Source organism: Heptranchias perlo, chromosome 15, assembly GCF_035084215.1.
Source record: "Heptranchias perlo isolate sHepPer1 chromosome 15, sHepPer1.hap1, whole genome shotgun sequence".
Classification (NCBI taxonomy): Eukaryota; Metazoa; Chordata; class Chondrichthyes; order Hexanchiformes; family Hexanchidae; genus Heptranchias; species Heptranchias perlo.
In genome coordinates this window covers 2,353,190-2,372,462 of record NC_090339.1, presented here as the reverse complement: position 1 = coordinate 2,372,462, position 19,273 = coordinate 2,353,190, and the positions used below count along the sequence as shown (strand labels likewise).

The 19,273-nt window shown below is 52.3% G+C and overlaps 1 protein-coding gene across 4 annotated transcripts in view; it reads left to right on the top strand.

Annotated features, from left to right (window-relative positions):
* Positions 1-19,266, top strand: part of si:dkey-172j4.3 (diacylglycerol kinase delta) — a 288,264-nt gene extending 268,998 nt beyond the window's left edge. For 3 of the 4 annotated variants that reach the window (XM_067996767.1, XM_067996766.1, XM_067996770.1), the window contains exons 25-29: positions 1,358-1,447; positions 2,086-2,205; positions 3,440-3,542; positions 11,664-11,794; positions 18,547-19,266. In XM_067996767.1, the coding sequence (XP_067852868.1) occupies positions 1,358-1,447; positions 2,086-2,205; positions 3,440-3,542; positions 11,664-11,794; positions 18,547-18,636 (534 nt within the window). In that variant the 3' untranslated portion in view covers positions 18,637-19,266. The remainder of the gene's footprint in view (positions 1-1,357; positions 1,448-2,085; positions 2,206-3,439; positions 3,543-11,663; positions 11,795-18,546) is intronic. The other variant, XM_067996769.1, reaches the window with a different exon arrangement.
* The last annotated feature ends 7 nt before the right edge of the window (positions 19,267-19,273 follow it).

The window sequence follows — 19,273 nt, the reverse complement described above, 5'->3', positions numbered from 1 at the left end:
CTTTAAAAGGGACCTTGATGTAGAGGCTCCTTTTAAAAGGGACCCTGATAGAGAGACTGCCTCTTTAAAGGGGTCCTGATGGAGTGACTCATTTTAAATGGGACCATGATAGAGAGACTCCCTCTTTAAAGGGGCCCTGATGGAGAGACTCCTTTTAAATGGGGCCCTGTTAGAGAGACTCCCTCTTTAAAAGGGGCCCTGATGGAGAGACTCCTTTTAAATGGGACCCTGATGGAGAGACTCCCTCTTTAAAGGGGCCCTGATGGAGATACTCCTTTTAAATCGTCTGCTAATACAGTGTCTCCATTGTTTAAACTCCCAAAGCAAAAATAGAAATATCATCGCATAATATGATTTCATCACATTTTCAGAGCAGTTACAGGAATGTTTTATATACATAAAGTGTTAAACCGGATACTGTGACTCACCTCAGACTGTCTGGATACTGTGACTCACCTCAGACTGTCTGGATACTGTGACTCACCTCAGACTGTCTGGACACTGTGACTCACCTCAGACTGTCTGGACACTGTGACTCACCTCAGACTGTCTGGATAGCTCGGGTTAAAGGTAATAATTGTGACCAGAATCTCTGGTTAGGATGCAGGAACTAGCCCCACAATACTGAGCAAATGTTGTTATTTAGTTGGCCATGAACGTTTAAATCTAATGGAAATCAAGGTTGAGCTTGGTCTCTCTGCCTTGAGAAGCTCCGTCCTGCCCCTTCATATCACTCGGCTAAGTAGGGAAGAGAGGATTTGGATCCTGTCCTCAGGAATGTCAGTCTCTGTTTGGAGTCTGACTGCAGACTCATGGCGAGTTTGCATTTCCAGTTTTCCTCCCTTACTTCTCTTCTTCCAAAGGTAATGACTTGTTCAATTGTAAACAATTTTACAACACCAAGTTATAGTCCAGCAATTTTATTTTAAATTCACAAGCTTTCGGAGATTTTCTCCTTCCTCAGGCAAATGTTTCAAGAGCTCCTTGAAGCCTACGCATTTATACATATAGAACAATACATGGTGTTTACAGACTGCCCCTGCAACTGTAAACACCATGTATTGTTCTATATGTATAAATGCGTAGGCTTCAAGGAGCTCTTGAAACATTTGCCTGAGGAAGGAGAAAATCTCCGAAAGCTTGTGAATTTAAAATAAAATTGCTGGACTATAACTTGGTGTTGTAAAATTGTTTACAATTGTCAACCCCAGTCCATCACCGGCATCTCCACATAATGACTTGTTCAGGGAACCACAGGCCACTTCCTCACCAAGTGGGCATTGGCCATGTCTGTGTGAGTGCATTGCTGGGTGTCTCTACCTGTTGGTCACTTACCTTGGCCTTGTGTTTCTTTCAGGCTATCACCAGGAATGCGGTTGTGGATGTCTTCAGCAGCGTAAAGGCCCTTCGCATAGAGACAAAGGCACTCCTGGACGGCAAACTGCTGGTATGTAAAACGAACAGGCCAGAATTACCAGCACCGCCTCCTCCACAGCAGGTTACTGGTTCAAACGGATTATCTGGTCTTTATCTCATTGCTGTTTGTGGGACCTTGCTGTGCGCAAATTGGCTGCCGTGTTTCCTACATTACAAAGTACTTCAAAAGTACTTAATTGGCTCTGAAGCACTTTGAGACGTCCTGAGGTCGTGAAAGGCACTATAGAAATGCAAATTCTTCCTTCCTTTCTTCTTTCTTTCTCTTTCTCTTTCTCTCTCTCTCTTGCTCTCTCTCTCTCTCTTTCTTTCTTCCCTCCCTCCCTCTCTCACTCACTCACCATGGGGATCGTTGCTGGTTCCAACACATTAAGCGCTCATGAACTTTCCATACAGTGATTTTTCATGCTCCGGTGATGCTGTTTCCATTTACGAGGCAACTTGAAGGTCACAAATGATGTGGGATTGAGGAGTTGTTTGTTTGATACCATACCTGCAGTATTTTGGATTTAAATGAGATTAAAGTTTGCATTATGCCCTAATGCCAGCAAATTGTGGCCTTTGGACTAATATTTTCTTTCGCCTTGCCCAGACAGTTGTCCCTGTTTCAATACCACTGATTAAATAACTCATCTTTGTGCATTTGTACAGGAGTTGGAACCTCCCTATGAAGAGGAGTTGCAGGCTGCACTGAATGGTGTTGAGAGTGAACTGCAGAAGCTGGCTGAGCTCCACTGGCTGTGGCATGCCATCCAGGCAACTGACGAGGAGGTGAGGCAGTCTCTTCACCAGACGATAGAAACCAACTAACCCTGCATGTCAGGCACTGTAGGGCTCAAGAATCTCAATGCCAATTGCTTTCCATGTACAATCCCCCTCGCTCTCCCTGCTTTAGGTAAACAAACAGAACACTCCCTGACAGTGTTCTGTTTGCTCATTGGTGACAGCACCAACAATGTTCTCTCTGACTCTCAAATAACATAGTCAGAGTGAGCCATCTTTACGTCATTGTAACCAGCTCCGTCACTTCTCTCTTTCTCTGTACAGTGTGCCCTGGGTAAAAGCCAACCAATCGCTGATCTGCAGTACTATAGAGCAGGATGTCCAGACCTTGTCTTTGGGCCTCTTACCATAGAACCTCGGGCCCGCATAGAAAGGTTACATCATGTTCTACATCCCATGTTGCTGATGCTAGCAGATCTTGGCTTAGAATTTACATAGGAACATAGAAAAGACCAAGGTCCATCTAGTTCACCTTCTACCATCCTGATAGCTACATAATACAACGATAAAGGAGTTTCTGACTAATTATAGCAATCAATCGCAATCAATTAGTCTACAACAGACCCAAACATGACATGAGGAAAACCCCAGTGGGGGAGAGCTTTGGACCAAAGTCACCTTGTCCTTCCAAGCATGCTGCACTTACCACATGTCATTTCTCAAATTACTCATATACTGTATCCCAAAATGTTATTTTCTGTAAGAAACCTCTCTAATTTAGGATTTATTCACCAATGAGGCAACATTAGTAGGAACCACCAGACACAAACAGGACTGAATTGTGTGGGTTCAGTGGCCAGATTGCCAGAGCCTGTGGGCTGTATATGATCTGTAGGTTGGGTACCCCATAGCAGAGTTCAGTGCCAACTCTTATACATGCACGCTGTGAATTGGGTGGCTGTGATCAAACTTGCAATAATTGGCCCCAATCAGCCTTTACACAGACGTATATTAATTTCATTTTTCGTGTCCCCTCATATGGAATACAAGCAAGGCGAGTCAAAATGTCCTTCTACATGTGGCCTGTGTCCTTGTTGGTATTCTGTCATGGTTGGACAGTGGGTAGGGCAGTGAGTTGGATGCCAGACTGAAAGAGTAGAGGGAATGAGCTTGATAGGCTGGGTGGCCTTTTCTCATCCTCATTTATTTTCTTGCGAGAAACAAGAAGATGGTTAATGGCATTGTCCCTGTTACCTGGAGTATTTTTCTTTTATCTCCTCAGGAACATTCAAAGGGAAGTAACAAGAGCAGCATTAAGATAAGAATAAAGAATATGTCAAGAAAGGAGAAACTGCAGAAGCAAAAATCAAACAGTTCTTTGCTGGGTAAGATGGGGCTCATTAGCTAAATGTAATTAAATTATTTATAAGCTTAATGAACTAACTTTAAGCAATGAGGACCTATTTCTCAAGGTCCTTTCAACGTCTGCTGGTTCTAACCAGTTCTGAAAACCTTTGAGCATTCTTGGAACACTTGGACAAATGCTCATCCTGATCTTTCACCCAACTTGGCCAATGGATTGGAGGTGAGGATGCCATTGGAAAAATTGGACTCGGCTGAAATTCTGGCCTTTTGGTTCCTAGATCTAACTACCATAATCACAAGATTACACAATCTGGAATTACTATTCACCAGTTTGGAGACAACACATTTTCACACCTGTGTTGAAGGGTCATCCCCTGGTCTGAAAATCAAGAGGAAGAGTGTTTACTTCCATTCACTTATTTCAGCTAAAGAATAGATGTGAGCATAACTCACTATTCCCTGCTCACACCGACTCTTTCAGTAAAATTAGCTCTGAGAATTTTAAGTTACAGTTTACAGTTACTCTGGTCCTTAATTTACCATGAAAGGCAGTATGATTGAGGTCATATTTTAATATCTTTTGGAATATGCCAGTCAAAATGGTTCTGTGTGCCACACTGGTAGATATTAATAGAGGTTTTGCACACCTTGGTGTACACTGTGATACATCCAACAAACCTTTTACATCACACCGATACACTGTTCTGAATCCACACATTGAAGAGCAACATTTGAAGTGGAAGAAATAATTTCTCTTTTGCATTTGGCACAAGTTGGGACACCCTCTACATGAATGTATTAATGATATGTAGGAGCCCCAGGATCAAAGAGCGAAACATGACTGAACATGCTTGAAACTGTAACAGGGAGATGAAGGGCCGTGTTTCTGAATCAAATGGGAGGGAGAAAAGAGGACACAGGAGCCAGAAGGGAGAAGGAAATAACTGCAGGTAAATGAGATCTCAATTTCTACTGTAAAACCAATAATCACACACAAGGCACATTGGGATAGATTTTCATTTTTGAAGGCAATGGAAAGGAAAATCATGTGGGGTGTATAATGGGAGGCTGATCCACCACTGCCCATAGTCCACCACCACCAAAAGTGAAAACCCACCACATTCTCATCAACTTGAGGTAGAAAATTCAAAGATCAAGTGATTAGTATTTTTTAATCATATATACCTGAGTCTACATGGCCACAGTAATTCTGTTCACAATTCCATTACTTCCAAAACAATCTGTTGTTAAATTGACGTCACTTTGTTCTTGCAGATCTGCACTGTCCTATGGGTGAGCCTGGCCTTGGAAGGGTCCAATGGTAAAAGCTTCTCCGGATTGAGGGCAGAGGAGACCTGCATTCTGGCCCCAGAACTCCCATTGAGGTCTTGAGGGAGCTCTGAATGGCAATGTCCCAGAAAAACATGGAGGACAGGTGGCTGCTTGGCTTGCACGCGTGTGGTGAGCAGACAGGGTAGAGCCAGCTGCTCAGCCAATGCTGCCCAACCCAATTACACAAATAACCACGCTTATATACATCTGGCTGTTACCAGGCAGCACACTGTCAGAGACAGGGTCAGAGGCCAGATGTACACCCCCAAGACCATCCTGCTGGAGTTACCTGTGCCTGACCAGTCCTCTGGTTGCTTGTACGGTGTACCATAAAAAGTCCCACGTAAGATCCAGTGAATGGGATTCCCAGCACAGTGTGAGATCTGGTTCCTGGGTGCCGCATTGCTTAGTGATTGTGGATGGCTCCCCCACACTGAGGATTCAACATCATGCTCGGCCTGGTCATTGACCTCCTCCCATCTCTGAGATGGTAAGAGTTGAATCATGCATGGAGACCAGAGACACATTGGGCACGATTTTAAAATGCCGGCGGGATGGCAGCCGGGGGGGTCGGGGGTGGGGGGGGGGGGGTCAGTGAGCACGTGGGTAACCCGAAAAATAAAATCTTACCGTTCTCCATGTGATCACGACTTAATTGGTGGCCCTTAACATTGTTTCCGGGTTTGTTGTCCGAAAGCTGCGCAGTGGGCGGACAGCGCACCTGCATGACCGGCTGTCAGCTGGAGTGTCTGGATTTAAAGGGCCATTGCACCAATGGCTTTTGCTGGAGCAAGGAGCAAGCACGCAAAATGGAGCAGCAGAGGGGCAAGCTAGCTCCAAAGATTCAGTAACACCTCACTCGAGGTGCTGCTGGCCGGGGTGAAGAGGAGGTGGGAAATATTTTACCCGGCCGACAGGAGCAAGTGCCCTGCCTCTGCCACCAAGAAGGCCTGGCTCAAGGTGGCTGAGGAGGTGACCAGCAGGAGCAACATCTCCCGCACTTGGGTCCAGTGCAGGAAGCGTTTCAATGACCTGACCAGGTCAGCAAAAGTGAGTACACTTACTGATTCTCCTGCATTCCGTGGTGCACATCACCCTCCCCTCCTCATACTCTGCCCTGCCAAGCCTACTCCGTCACATCACTCCTCACACCCACTTAAGGCTCATTGTCAACTTACCTTCACTTCCTGAGCACTTCCTCACCTCCCCATTTGTGACCCCACCACTCCCACTCACCCCAATCCTGATCCAATGTGATGTCTCTGTCTGATACTCACCCTCTGATGCATCTCTTTCATGGTCAATCTCACCCAAAGCAATGCATTAATCGGCTGACCACTTCACCCTCACTCACTCACACGTTTGTACTTTCTCCCCTTGTCGGAGAAGAGAGCTCAGAATGCACGGGAGAGGGAGAGGACTGGAGGGGGACCACAACAAATAGTGGTCCTCACAGACGCAGACGAGGAGGCCCTGCAGAGCAGCCCTACCCTCGAGTGCCTGTCCCTCCGGGATGCCGAGACTGGCACCCCACAAATGTCTGGTGACACAACTTTAACATTCATCACACACAACATGAATTGATGTTAACAATGATTGGCATGTTGAACACCTCATTATGCTCATCGCAACATTACATCTGTGATGATTCTTAATATTGCCTTCTGTTCTCTCTTCCAGGCCCTTCAACGACCGAAGTGATGGGAGAGGGAGATTCCTCAGAGGAGCTCCTGGCCTCTAAGGGTGCACCATCACATCTTAGAGAGCCATCCACCAGCCCAGATACTCACACCTTGCTGGGTCCTAGTGGTCAGTTCGTTGGGTTGGCACCTGGTGAGTCACCACACACAAGTGAGCACGAGCAGACACTGGTGGCAGGGGCAGCTGTGGAGAGTCCAAGTCAGTGGGTGCACTCCTCTCCAGGCTCTGCTCAGCTGGACACAGATGCTGAACCCCGGGGGCCATCCTTTAAAAGGAGAATGATCGAGGGACAGCAGCACATTTGCGAGGTACTGGAACGGGTGCCACGCGCACTCTCCACAATCGCGGAGAGGATGGAGGAGTCCAACTCCTGCATGAGTGGAATGATGGCACAGATAAGTGCGGGAATGTCTGCGATGTAGGGAAGGTTGGCCTCCATTGAGCTTCAAGCACGCCTCACAAATGAGTCCCTTCAGGACTTGACAACAGCCGTTCGGACTCAGGGCAAACTACATTCGGCCGCCTTAAACAGGCAGGCAGATACATTAGCACTGGCCTTATAAGGCTTCACACATGTCCTCCAAACTGTCGTCCAGCAGAGTGGTAGGAGTGATGTGGGCCTGGCCCAGGAGAGGGATGATGGCGAAAGAGGACTTGGAAGCGGGGACGCCACTCAAAGCACTCCCACGTCTCACCCGTTGCCCCCGCCCCCCCCTCAACCAGTACCCAGGTGGCCAAGTCTGCCACTGCACAGGTGCAGGTGGAGCAGTCTTTGGAGGGGCCCTCACGGGCACCAAAACCCAGAGGGCGTAGGCCCAAAGCATCTAATCTATCAGGGCATGAACATGAGCAACCTGCCACGACCTCTGCTACAGACACAGGGGATGCACCACGTGGAAGTAGCAGGAAGAGAAAGGCTAAGGTTTTGTGATCACAAAGGGTATTCACAAGGGTGTCTGACAGATTGTGATGTTTTTCATTTACATTTGTTTTTTGTTAAATTCACATTAAATGTTAGCATTCTCACCACTGCTGCCACGTCTTCCCCATTCTTGACTCCCTTTTGTGATAGCGCCCTTTCATGTGGTTCATCGTGAACGGTGAAACTTGATGCCACCCAGTGGGTGGGTTTACAGTGGGTGTATGTGTAGCTGTAGGACACTTTTGTGCGGGGTGGGGGTGGGCTGGTGTTGGCGGTGCTCGTTCCAGGTGGTCTGAGGACTGGACTATCATCACTTTCCAGATGTCCTTACGAAAATCGTTCAAATACTAGTGACTCCCTGGCCTCACGAGCAGCCAGGTGAGCCGCTGCTCTGCCGATGGGTTGCCCATCCTTCTCCTCCTGCTCCTGCTCCTCCTTCTCTTCCCCCTCCTCCCCCTCCTCCTCAATGTTGATGGCAGATCTGCATGGTGGATGAGGGCACGGGGCCTCATCAACCGGTAACCCTCTCTGTTGCACCATGTTGTGCAGGATGCAACTGACGGCTATAATTCTACCCACTCTTGCTGGTGTGTATTGAAGCACTCCCCCAGACCGGTCCAGGCACCGAAATCACATCTTGAGTAGTCCTATCGCACGTTCAATGACAGATCTGCTGGTGATGTGACTGTCGTTGTACTGACACTGTGCCTCGCTGATGGGGTTTCTCAGAGGTGTCATGAGCCACGTGTGCGGGGGGTTATCCCCTGTCTCCGAGGAGCCAGCCCTTAAGTCTGTTTGGTGCGTGGAAAAGGGCTGTGACGTTGGATTCTCGCAGAATGAAGGAATCGTGGCAGCTGCCAGGGAATCTGGCACACACGTGAAGAAATCTTTTCCAGTGGTCACAAACGAGCTGTGTGTTGATGGAGTGATATCCCTTTCTGTTGATGAACAGTCCTGGCTAATGTGGAGGTGCTCGGATTGTTACATGTGTGTAATCAATTGCACCCCGTACCCGTGGGAAGCCAGACAGAGAGTGGAAACCCACTACCCTCTCCATCTGGCTGAGGTCGTCCATGGCGAAGTCGACATAGTGGGACGCCCTGCGAAACAAACCATCGGTGACCTGTCTTTTGCACTTGTGGGCAGACGATTGAGAGACCCCGGTGATATCACTGGTGGAACCCTGGAATGATCCGGAGGCGAAGAAGTTGAGGGCAGTGGTCACTTTAACTGCCACGGGCAATGTGACACGACCAGGCCCAGCCGGGAGCAGCTCTGCATGAAGGAACGTGCAGATGTCTGTAACCACCTGGCGACTCACTCTCAGCTTCCGTAGGCACTGCTCCTCAGAGAGGTCCAGGAAGCTCAGCCTCGGTCTGTAGACCCTCTCACGAGGGTAGTGCCTCCTGCGACGTTGGACCCTCTGTTGTTCCCCTCTCTGCTCTTGTGCAGGAGCCTATGGTGCAGCACTGTGTTGTGGAGCTGCAAGTGATGGAACTACACACCGTGCCTGGTGAGGATGGTGATGTGCCTCCTCCTTGGATATACTGGTGAATGCAGCCATCGCCCCCCATCTGATATCGTCAGTTTCAGGGGGTCCAAAAAGTCGGTAAATATGTGTAAACAGAACAATTCTGAGTCTGAACAAAGAATTCTCAGTCTAAACACAAAGAAACCCCAGTCAAAAGTTTGTCTGAGAGAACTGAGTGCCCTGCTGCAATAACTCACCTTTTATCCCCATCTGTCAAACAGGGATTTAAATGGCCAAATGGCTGCCGGCTGCCACCCCCCTAGTTTCCCATGGCGTGTTTCACACAGCACGAGAAACACATTGAGGCAGTATGGAAATCGCTTGCCATCATGATTAAGTACATTCATGCAGATTTCAAGTACTTTAAGTGCTTTAATTCCTGGTTTACATATCGACCCACTGGCTTTAATTGGCAGCGTGACTTCCGGGCTTGGGAACTGTACGCACTCCCAGATGGGTCTGGGTCGTGCGTGTTTTTCGGCGGGTTGGAGCCGGGATTCGTTCCTGCTCCAGAAATCCCAATTTTGTTTGCCCCCCCGCCCCCAACGCACCCGGACTTTGAAGTTAAAATCGTGCCCATTGTTCCATTCAGCACTTTGGACTAAAGGGACACACTGGAAAACAGTGAAGGCTTACTGCAGCCACCGCTGTAAGGGGAACTTGTGCAGTTTAAAAAAAGTTTTGGAATGTGTGTGTTGTTGGAAAGACCACCATTTATTGCCCATCCCTAATTGCCCTTGAGAAGGTGGTGGTGAGCCGCCTTCTTGAACCGCTGCAGTCCGTGTGGTGAAGATTCGCCCACAGTGCTGTTAGGAAGGGAGTTCCAGGATTTTGACCCAGCAACGATGAAGGAACGGCGATATATTTCCAAGTCGGGATGGTGTGTGACTTGGAGGGGAACGTGCAGGTGGAGTTGATCCCATGTACCTGCTGCCCTTGTCCTTCTAGGTGGTAGAGGTTGTGGGTTTGGGAGGTGCTGTCGAAGAAGCCTTGGCAAGTTGCTGCAGTGCATCCTGTGGATGGTACACACTGCAGCCAAAATACACATGAGGAGGGATACAGGCACAATATGTTATTCATGTGAATTAAGCAGCTATTGGATAAAGGATTGAATAAAGGATCCATTTAAGAAGAGTGCTTTAAACTGTCGTCACCATGTGCCACACTCACCACCCAGGGGGAGGTGCTAGCTTGCTCGTGATGGAGGGCACAGCAGTGCTTTTGCGTGGCTGGAGGCCGTTGTGCTGAGGTCCTTGGCTCATCTTGTTATCATTCACTGTTATCATTATCCCATCATCTCAGGCTGTGCGTGTGTTTCCTGCAACGCTTGTGAGGCTGTTAATGATCTGGATCCCATAGTCTGTGCCCGTGCACACTGTTTTGTAACATCGGCTCACGGCAGGGAAAGATCAGGAATATTTTGAACAGAATAAACAGACAGGGTTACTTGTTATGTTTAATCTTCACCTCCATTTTGCAACCATTGCTGTAAGTGTATGATGTGAGGTTAATTTGCATGTATTTGAATATATTAACATATATGCAGTACCTCACCGTGACTAGTTGAGGCCGTAGATGGGAATAATTTAGATTAAATTCTGATTGGATGGCTGAGCTCACCATCAACAAGGAGTTAAGATGATCTGTGAGAATTTCCAGTCCCTGCCTGGGTTGGAAGGGATCATCAGTGTCATCTTCCCCACTGTGCTTCCTATGAAATGACCTAATTCCAGATGGGCTGATCCTGGTCATAGTGCAGCCTACTGGGTAGTTGTGGGTTATAGAACGCCCTTCCCCCAGCCCTGGGCTGTTCTAGATTTGTTTATAAAGTTGTTCAATAAGAATTAATAGGTAAAAGGTTTAAACGAGGAATACTCAACTTCAGGACGACTTCGAAAGATCAATTAAAACAATTCTTAACTTGAACTTATTTGCCTCTCTCCCTCTCTCTCTGTCCCTCTGTCTCTGTCCCTCCCTCTCTCCTTTCTAGTCTTCTTCTCCCTCTATCTAACCTTCTCTCTGTGGCTCTCTCTGTCTCTTCCTCTCTGTATTGCTCTCCTTGTCTGACTCTCCCTCTCTCTCTGTTGCTCTCTGTGTCCCTCTCTCTATTTCTCTCTCAGTCCCTCTTTCTGATGCTCCCTCTTGTGTCATCTCTTCTCCCTCTTCCTTCCTTTCTCCCCTTCTCCCTCTCTCTCCCCACTCCCTCTCTCCTCTTCTCCCTTTCCCCCTCCCCCTCCCCTTGTCCTACTCTCTCTCTCCCCACCTTTGTCACCATTGGATTGAAGTTCAGAACCAACTTCAAATTGAACACTGTAAACACTCACCCAACCAGACAGCTGATCAATAAACTAAAGTAAAAGATGCTGAGCTCAAATCATAGAATCATTCAGCACAGAAGGAGGCCATTCAGCCCATTGTGCCTGTGCTGGTCTGGCCTGGAGAAGGACAGATGGCAAGGCCTGGGTCAGAATTCATCCTCCTACTTGGAAAACCTGAGGTTCCTCCAACGAGCCTTCATTGTGATGGTGTGTGCTTTCGCTGCCGTAAAAGATGCTTGTGCCTGCACTGTTTCTGGCTTGCTGTGATGTGCATTGTCTTGTGAGGTGCTGGGTTGTTTGCTATTGCTAAGCAGAGCTTTGCTCTTCCCTTTGCTAGTGGAGAAATGGGGCACAGACGAAGTAGCAGTATGGCTGGAGTCCATCAGCCTAGGGGAGTACAAAGACATTTTTACACGTCATGACATCCAGGGGTCCGAGCTTTTGCAGCTGGAAAGGCAAAATCTGAAGGTACCATTAAACGGCGATATTCCTGTTAACAGCACCTGTGGCCATCTCTCTAGTTCCTTGGGTTTTCCTATCTACACCTGTAAGCTGCTCAGATTGTAATGATTGTAACTTCAAACAAACAGGTCATAGCTACATGGTTTGAAGGTGCTGTGTACAGTACACGAGGTCTAACTATGGAGCTTTGGGCTGAATTGTGCTTTCCTACAAGAGGGTGCATGTTTTTCCTTCATCGTTGGTTTCCCTCCACTTCTTAAGGACTCCCATGACCTCCCAGTGCCCAGCCAAAGTGGCCATTCTTCAGATGTGAGCCGAGTTAGTGGAACAGTCGGAGGCTATTCAGCCCCTCGGGCCGGCTCAGCCATTCAATCAAATTATAGCTGATCTGTACCTCAACTCTATTTATTCACCAGAGCTCCATATCCCTTGATACCTTTACCCAACAAAAATCTATCAATCTCAGTCTTGAAAGCTCCAATGGTCCCCCGGCATCCACAGCCTTTTGGGGGAGAGAGTTCCAGATTTCTACTGCCCTTTGTGTGAAAGAGTGCTTCCTGATTTCGCTCCTGAATAGCCTCGCTCTAATTTTAAGATTATATCCCCTTGTTCTGGATTCCTCCCCAGAGGAAATAGTTTCTCAGTATCTACTCTTTTGAATCCCTTTATCAGTGGTGACTGTTACCAGATTATTCGACTCTGGAAGGTTTCACAGCTAAGCCAGATCCTGTCCTCTGACGATGTCACACACATGTACTTTACTGTGGGGTCAGCAGCAGGAACCCGGGCCGATTCCCCCCTCCCCCTCCAGCCTCGACTCTGACCCTAACCCACAGCAGGAACCCGGGCCGATTCCCCCCTCCCCCTCCAGCCTCGACTCTGACCCTAACCCACAGCAGGAACCCGGGCCGATTCCCCCCTCCCCCTCCAGCCTCGACTCTGACCCTAACCCACAGCAGGAACCCGGGCCGATTCCCCCCTCCCCCCCCAGCCTCGACTCTGACCCTAACCCACAGCAGGAACCCGGGCCGATTCCCCCCTCCCCCTCCAGCCTCGACTCTGACCCTAACCCACAGCAGGAACCCGGGCCGATTCCCCCCTCCCCCTCCAGCCTCGACTCTGACCCTAACCCACAGCAGGAACCCGGGCCGATTCCCCCCTCCCCCTCCAGCCTCGACTCTGACCCTAACCCACAGCAGGAACCCGGGCCGATTCCCCCCTCCCCCTCCAGCCTCGACTCTGACCCTAACCCACAGCAGGAACCCGGGCCGATTCCCCCCCTCCCCCCCCAGCCTCGACTCTGACCCTAACCCACAGCAGTGAAAAGGATCCACAGTTTATTTTAGCAAATTTGTAAATCTTGAGCTTTTTAGCAACATAAAATAATAAATTGCTGGAACACCATACCATGCTGGTTGTGGTAGTGTTAAGAAGATGGCTTTTATGTACAATCACCCTATATCTAAAATCCAGAATCACACATTGGCTTCTAGCTGCATGCTCACCTTTAAAGATCCATATATCTGCATCACTAGATTTCTGTTCCAAACCCCTGTGAAGAATCTTACTGTTTAGAGAATATGTCCTTTTCATGTACTTTTTCTCAGCATGTACTGATGTCAGTCATCAGCCATGAAGGTGTCAGGTTTGGCTCAGTGGGTTCGAGTCCCACTCCAGAGACTTGACCAGATAATGTATGCTGACACTCCAGTGCAGTACTGAGGGAGTGCTGCACTGTTGGCAGTGCTGTGTTTCAGATGAGATGTTAAACTGAGGCCCTGTCTGTCCTCTCATGTTGACCTAAAAAATCCCATGGCACTGTTTTGAAGAAGAGTAGGGGAGTTCTCCCCGGTGTCCTGACCAATATTTATCCCTCAACCAAACATCACTAAAACAGATTGATGTGGTCTTCATCGTATTGCTGTTTGTGGGACCTTGCTGTGCTTTGGGACATCCTGAGGTCAAGAAAGGTGATATAGAAATGCATGTTCTTTCCTTCCTGCAGCTGCCCCCTAACTGCCCATGACCTGCTCTAGTCTCCTGCGGAGAATCACACTAATCAGGGCTCGCACAAACCGATTGATTCAGCTAATTGCACCATTCAAACCTTTCAGGTCTGGCTGTAGGTTTGGTGTGCAGTCGCCCAGAGACAAGAGTGAATAATATGTCAGTTTACCAGCTGATTTAATCCTCCAAAAAGCAGTTTTTTCATTTTGGACCAAGTCAGGCTGGACCCCTTTCCCCATTCTGATCAATGTGATCAATCGCTCTCTTGGATTGTTCTTCAGTCCCAACCCATTGACCTGTGATCGCAGGATTAGTTCGAGGGAGAGTCGAGAGGGGGGAGAGTCGAGGGGGGGGGGGGGGGGGGAAGAGTCGAGAGCGGGGGGGGGAGAGTCGAGAGTGGGGGGGGAGAGTCGAGAGAGAGTGATGAGTCGAAAGGGGGGGAGAGTCGAGAGGGGGGAGTTGAGAGGAGGGGAGAGTCGAGAGGGGAGAGGGGTGAGTCGAGAGGGGGGGAGGGGAGAGGGGTGAGTCGAGAGGGGGAGAGGGGGAGAGTCGGGATTAGTCGGGTCATCTGACATCTGTCAGCTCACTCCCACTGTCTTTATTGGTGCCGAGTCTAAGTGTAAGTCCTAGGGGAGCAGACAGCAAGTGCACCAGTTTGTTCCCAGCTGTTTCCTGTTTCAGTGTGTAACATCATGCTGGAACTGCCCTGGTCACAACATCCACACTCTGCTCCCTTTTGATGAGTGTCCAGCTGAGGCAGAGTCACAAGGCGAGCCCGTGTCCCACCGCAGAACATTATACATTAATGTTCATGTGCTCCAGAGCAGCATGTGCATGGTATCTCAGCCCGCTGGAGAAACAATCTGCCTCTGCTCAGTGCCTGACTCCCCTCTCCCCTCTCGACTCTCCCCTCTCGACTCTCACCCTCATGACCCCCCCCAGACTCCCCTCTCAACTCTCCCCTCTCGACTCCCCCCACTCCCCTCTTGACTCTCCCCTCTCGACTTTCCACACTCCCCATCCTTTCCCCCCTCTCAACTTCCCCCTCTCGATTCCCCCTCCCCCTCTCCCCTCTAGACCTCGACTCTCCCCTCCTCGATTCTCCTCCCTCTCCCCTCTCGACTCTCCCCCCTCTCAACTCCCCCCTCTCAACTCCCCCCTCTCTACTCTCTCCTCTCTCGACTCTCCCCCCTCTCGACTCTCCCCCCCTCTCGACTCTTTCCCCTTTGCCCACTCTCGACTCTCCCCCCTCTCAACTCCCCCCTCTCTACTCTCTCCTCTCTCGACTCTCCCCCCTCTCGACTCTCCCCCCTCTCGACTCTTTCCCCTTTGCCCACTCTCGACTCTCCCCCCTCTCGACTCTCCCCCCTCTCGACTCTCCCCCCTCTCGACTCTCCCCCCTCTCGACTCTCTCCCCCTCTCGACTCTCTCCCCCTCTCGACTCTCTCCCCCTCTCGACTCTCCCCCCCCTCTCGACTCTCCCCCCCCTCTACTCTCCCCCCCCCTCTACTCTCCCCCCCCTCTCTACTCTTCCCCCCCCTCTCTACTCTTCCCCCCCCTCTCGACTCTTCCCCCCCCTCTCGACTCTTCCCCCCCCTCTCGACTCTTCCCCCCTCTCGACTCTTCCCCCCCTCTCGACTCTCCCCCCCCTCGACTCTCCTCCCCCCCCCCTCGACTCTCCCCCCCCCTCGACTCTCCCCCCCCCTCTCTACTCTCCCCCCCCTCTCTACTCTCCCCCCTCTCGACTCTCTCCCCCCCCTCGACTCTCCCCCCCTCGACTCTCCCCCCTCGACTCTCTCCCCCCCTCGACTCTCTCCCCCTCTCGACTCTCCCCCCTCTCGACTCTCCCCCCTCTCGACTCTCCCCCCACTCTCGACTCTCCCCCCACTCTCGACTCCCCCCCCTCTCGACTCTTCCCCCCTCTCGACTCTTCCCCCCCTCTCGACTCTTCCCCCCTCTCGACTCTCCCCCCTCTCGACTCTCCCCCCCTCGACTCTCACCCCTCGACTCTCCCCCCTCTTGACTCGCCCCCCTCTTGTCTCTCCCCTCTCGACTCTCCCCCCTCTTGTCTCTCCACTCTCGACTCTCCCCCCTCTCGACACTCCCCCCTCTCGACTCTCCCCCACCTCGACTCTCCCCCCTCTCGACTCTCCTCCCTCGACTCTCCCCCCCTCTCGACTCTCCCCCCCTCTCGACTCTCCCCGCTCTCAACTCTCGGCTCTCCCCACTTTCGACTCTCCCCTCTCGACTCTCCCACTCTCGACTCTCCCCCCTCTCGACTCTCCCCCCCCCCCTCCCCTCTCCCCCCTCTCGACTCTCCCCCCCCCCCTCCCCTCTCCCCCCTCTCGACTCTCCCCTCTCTCGACTCTCCCCCCTCTCGACTCTCCCCCCCTCTCGACTCTCCCCCGCTCTCAACTCTCGACTCTCCCCGCTCTCAACTCTCGACTCTCCCCTCTCTCGACTCTCCCCCCTCTCGACTCTCCCCCCCTCTCGACTCTCCCCCCCTCTCGACTCTCCCCCCCTCTCGACTCTCCCCCCCTCTCGACTCTCCCCCCCTCTCGACTCTCCCCCCCTCTCGACTCTCCCCCCCTCTCGACTCTCCCCCCCTCTCGACTCTCCCCGCTCTCAACTCTCGGCTCTCCCCACTTTCGACTCTCCCCTCTCGACTCTCCCCTCTCTTGACTCTCCCACTCTCGACTCTCCCCCCTCTCGACTCTCCCCCCCCCCCCCCTTCCCCTCTCCCCCCCACCACGACTCTCGACTCTCCCCCCATCTCGACTCTCCCCCCTCTACTCTCCCCTCTCCCCCCTCTCGACTCTCCCCCCCACCCCTCGACTCTCCCTGCTCTCGACTCTCGACTCTCCCCCCCTCTCGACTCTCCCCCCCTCTCGACTCTCCCCCCCCTCTCGACTCTCCCCCGCTCTCGACTCTCCCCGCTCCCGACTCTCCCCGCTCTCGACTCTCCCCCCCCCTCTCCACTCTCCCCTCTCCACTCTCCCCTCTCTACTCTCCCCCCCTCTCGACTCTCCCCCCTCTCGACTCTCCCCCTCTCGACTCTCCGCCCCCCTCGACTCTCTCCCCCTCTCGACTCTCCCCCCCCCTCTCTACTCTCCCCCCCTCTCTACTCTCCTCCCCCCCCTCTCGACTCTCCCCCCCTCTCGACTCTCCCCCCCCTCGACTCTCCCCCCCTCGACTCTCCCCCCCCTCGACTCTCCCCTCTCTACTCTCCCCCTCTCGACTCTCCCCCCTCTCGACTCTCCCCACCTCGACTCTCCCCACCTCGACTCTCCCCACCTCGACTCTCCCCACCTCGACTCTCCCCACCTCGACTCTCCCCACCTCGACTCTCCCCACCTCGACTCTCCCCCACCTCGACTCTCCCCACCTCGACTCTCCCCACCTCGACTCTCCCCACCTCGACTCTCCCCACCTCGACTCTCCCCACCTCGACTCTCCCCACCTCGACTCTCCCCACCTCGACTCTCCCCACCTCGACTCTCCCCACCTCTTGACTCTCCCACTCTCGACTTTCCTCCCTCTCGACTCTCCCACTCTCGACTCTCCCCCCTCTCGACTCTCCTCCCCTCGACTCTCCCCCCCTCTCAACTTTTCCCCCCTCTCGGCTCTCCCCGCTCTCGGCTCTCCCCTCTCTCGACTCTCCTCCCCTCGACTCTCCCCCCCTCTCGACTCTCCCCCCCTCTCGACACTCCCCCCTCTCGGCTCTCCCCACTTTCGGCTCTCCCGCTCTCGGCTCTCCCCCTCTCTCGACTCTCCCCCCTCTCGACTCTCCTCCCCTCGACTCTCCCCCCCTCTCGACTCTCCCCCCCTCTCGACACTCCCCCCTCTCGGCTCTCCCTCTCTCGACTCTCCCACTCTCGACTCTCTCCCACTCTCGACTCTCCCCCCTCTCAACTCTCCCCCCCTCTCGACTCTCCCCGCTCTCAACTCTCGGCTCTCCCCCCTCTCGACTCTCCCCCCTCTCGACTCTCCCCCCTCTCGACTCTCCCCCCCTCTCGACTCTCCCCGCTCTCAACTCTCGGCTCTCCCCGCTCTCCGGCTCTCCCCGCTCTCGGCTCTCCCCTCTCTTGACTCTCCCACTCTCGACTCTCCCCCCTCTCGACTCTCCCCCCCCCCTCCCTCTCCCCTCTCCCCCCTCTCGACTCTCCCCCTCTCGACTCTCCCCTCTCCCCCCTCTCGACTCTCCCCCTCTCCCCCCTCTCAACTCTCCCCCCCCACCACGACTCTCGACTCTCCCCCATCTCGACTCTCCCCCATCTCGACTCTCCCCCATCTCGACTCTCCCCCCATCTCGACTCTCCCCCATCTCGACTCTCACCCTCTCGACTCTCCCCTCTCCCCCCTCTCGACTCTCCCCCCCACCCCTCGACTCTCCCTGCTCTCGACTCTCGACTCTCCCCCCCTCTCGACTCTCCCCCCTCTCGACTCTCCCCCCCCCCTCTCGACTCTCCCCTCTCCCCCCTCTCGACTCTCCCCGCTCCCGACTCCTCCCCGCTCTCGACTCTCCCCCCCCCCCCCCCTCTCCACTCTCCCCTCTCTACTCTCCTCAGGCAGGATGCAGGTACGAGCCCCCTTTCCCACCACCTGGTGACTATTCCTTGGCGTTATTGAACGCTGTGCCCATCGTCCTAGTAACGGAAACTGACACCATTTTTTAAATGTCTGTTGCTGGCTATTTGCCTGGTGAAAGGGAGAGACTGAAACCGTTAAATTATTACTATTTTATTTTTAAGGATCTGGGGATAACCAAGGTGGGCCACATGAAACGTATTCTGCATGGTATTAAAGATATCGATCAAAATACAGTCACTTCCGAACTCTAGCAAGCGGGCAAGAGCAGAGGAAGAAACCTCCTGGAATGTTCCACAGGCTCTGACGGGATGTGTTTTTCTGCTGGTTTGGATTCTTTGTGAATTGCTTGCTTCACTTTGCCGCCCAGAGGACACCAGTAATACTCGAGTGTCTTTAAATGTAAAACATAATGAAAGTAAACTCCTGGCCTGTGTTTTCCTCACCAAGGCTTCGGCACTGCAAGGCCAGCCACATCTTGCAACTTCCACCACCTGCTAACCATGGCCACAGGTCTCACCACGGTTACTGACATGATACTGCGACCAAAAGGGACCTCCTCCCCCCCCCCCAAGGAGGAAAGGGGGCTTCCCCGCTGGCATCAAGTCATCGAGCATCGAGTTAGTGAACAGAGCTGGTCTTTGTACAATTGAATCCAAAGTGTTGGAACATCACAGGAAGAATCCGGCTCTCATTGAGTGTCCGTGCCCCTGATTGGATCTGACCAGAAATACTGACTTCACCCGCCTGGGAGAGGGCAGGTTAATCCCGGGCCCACGCCTAGTGATCCAGACAGACGGTGAGCAAAGTGATGGCCCTCTCACTCGCTGCCTTCTTGTTTAGAATTGTTGGGGAGCAGACATTAAACACGTATCTTTAGTTCGGGTCTAA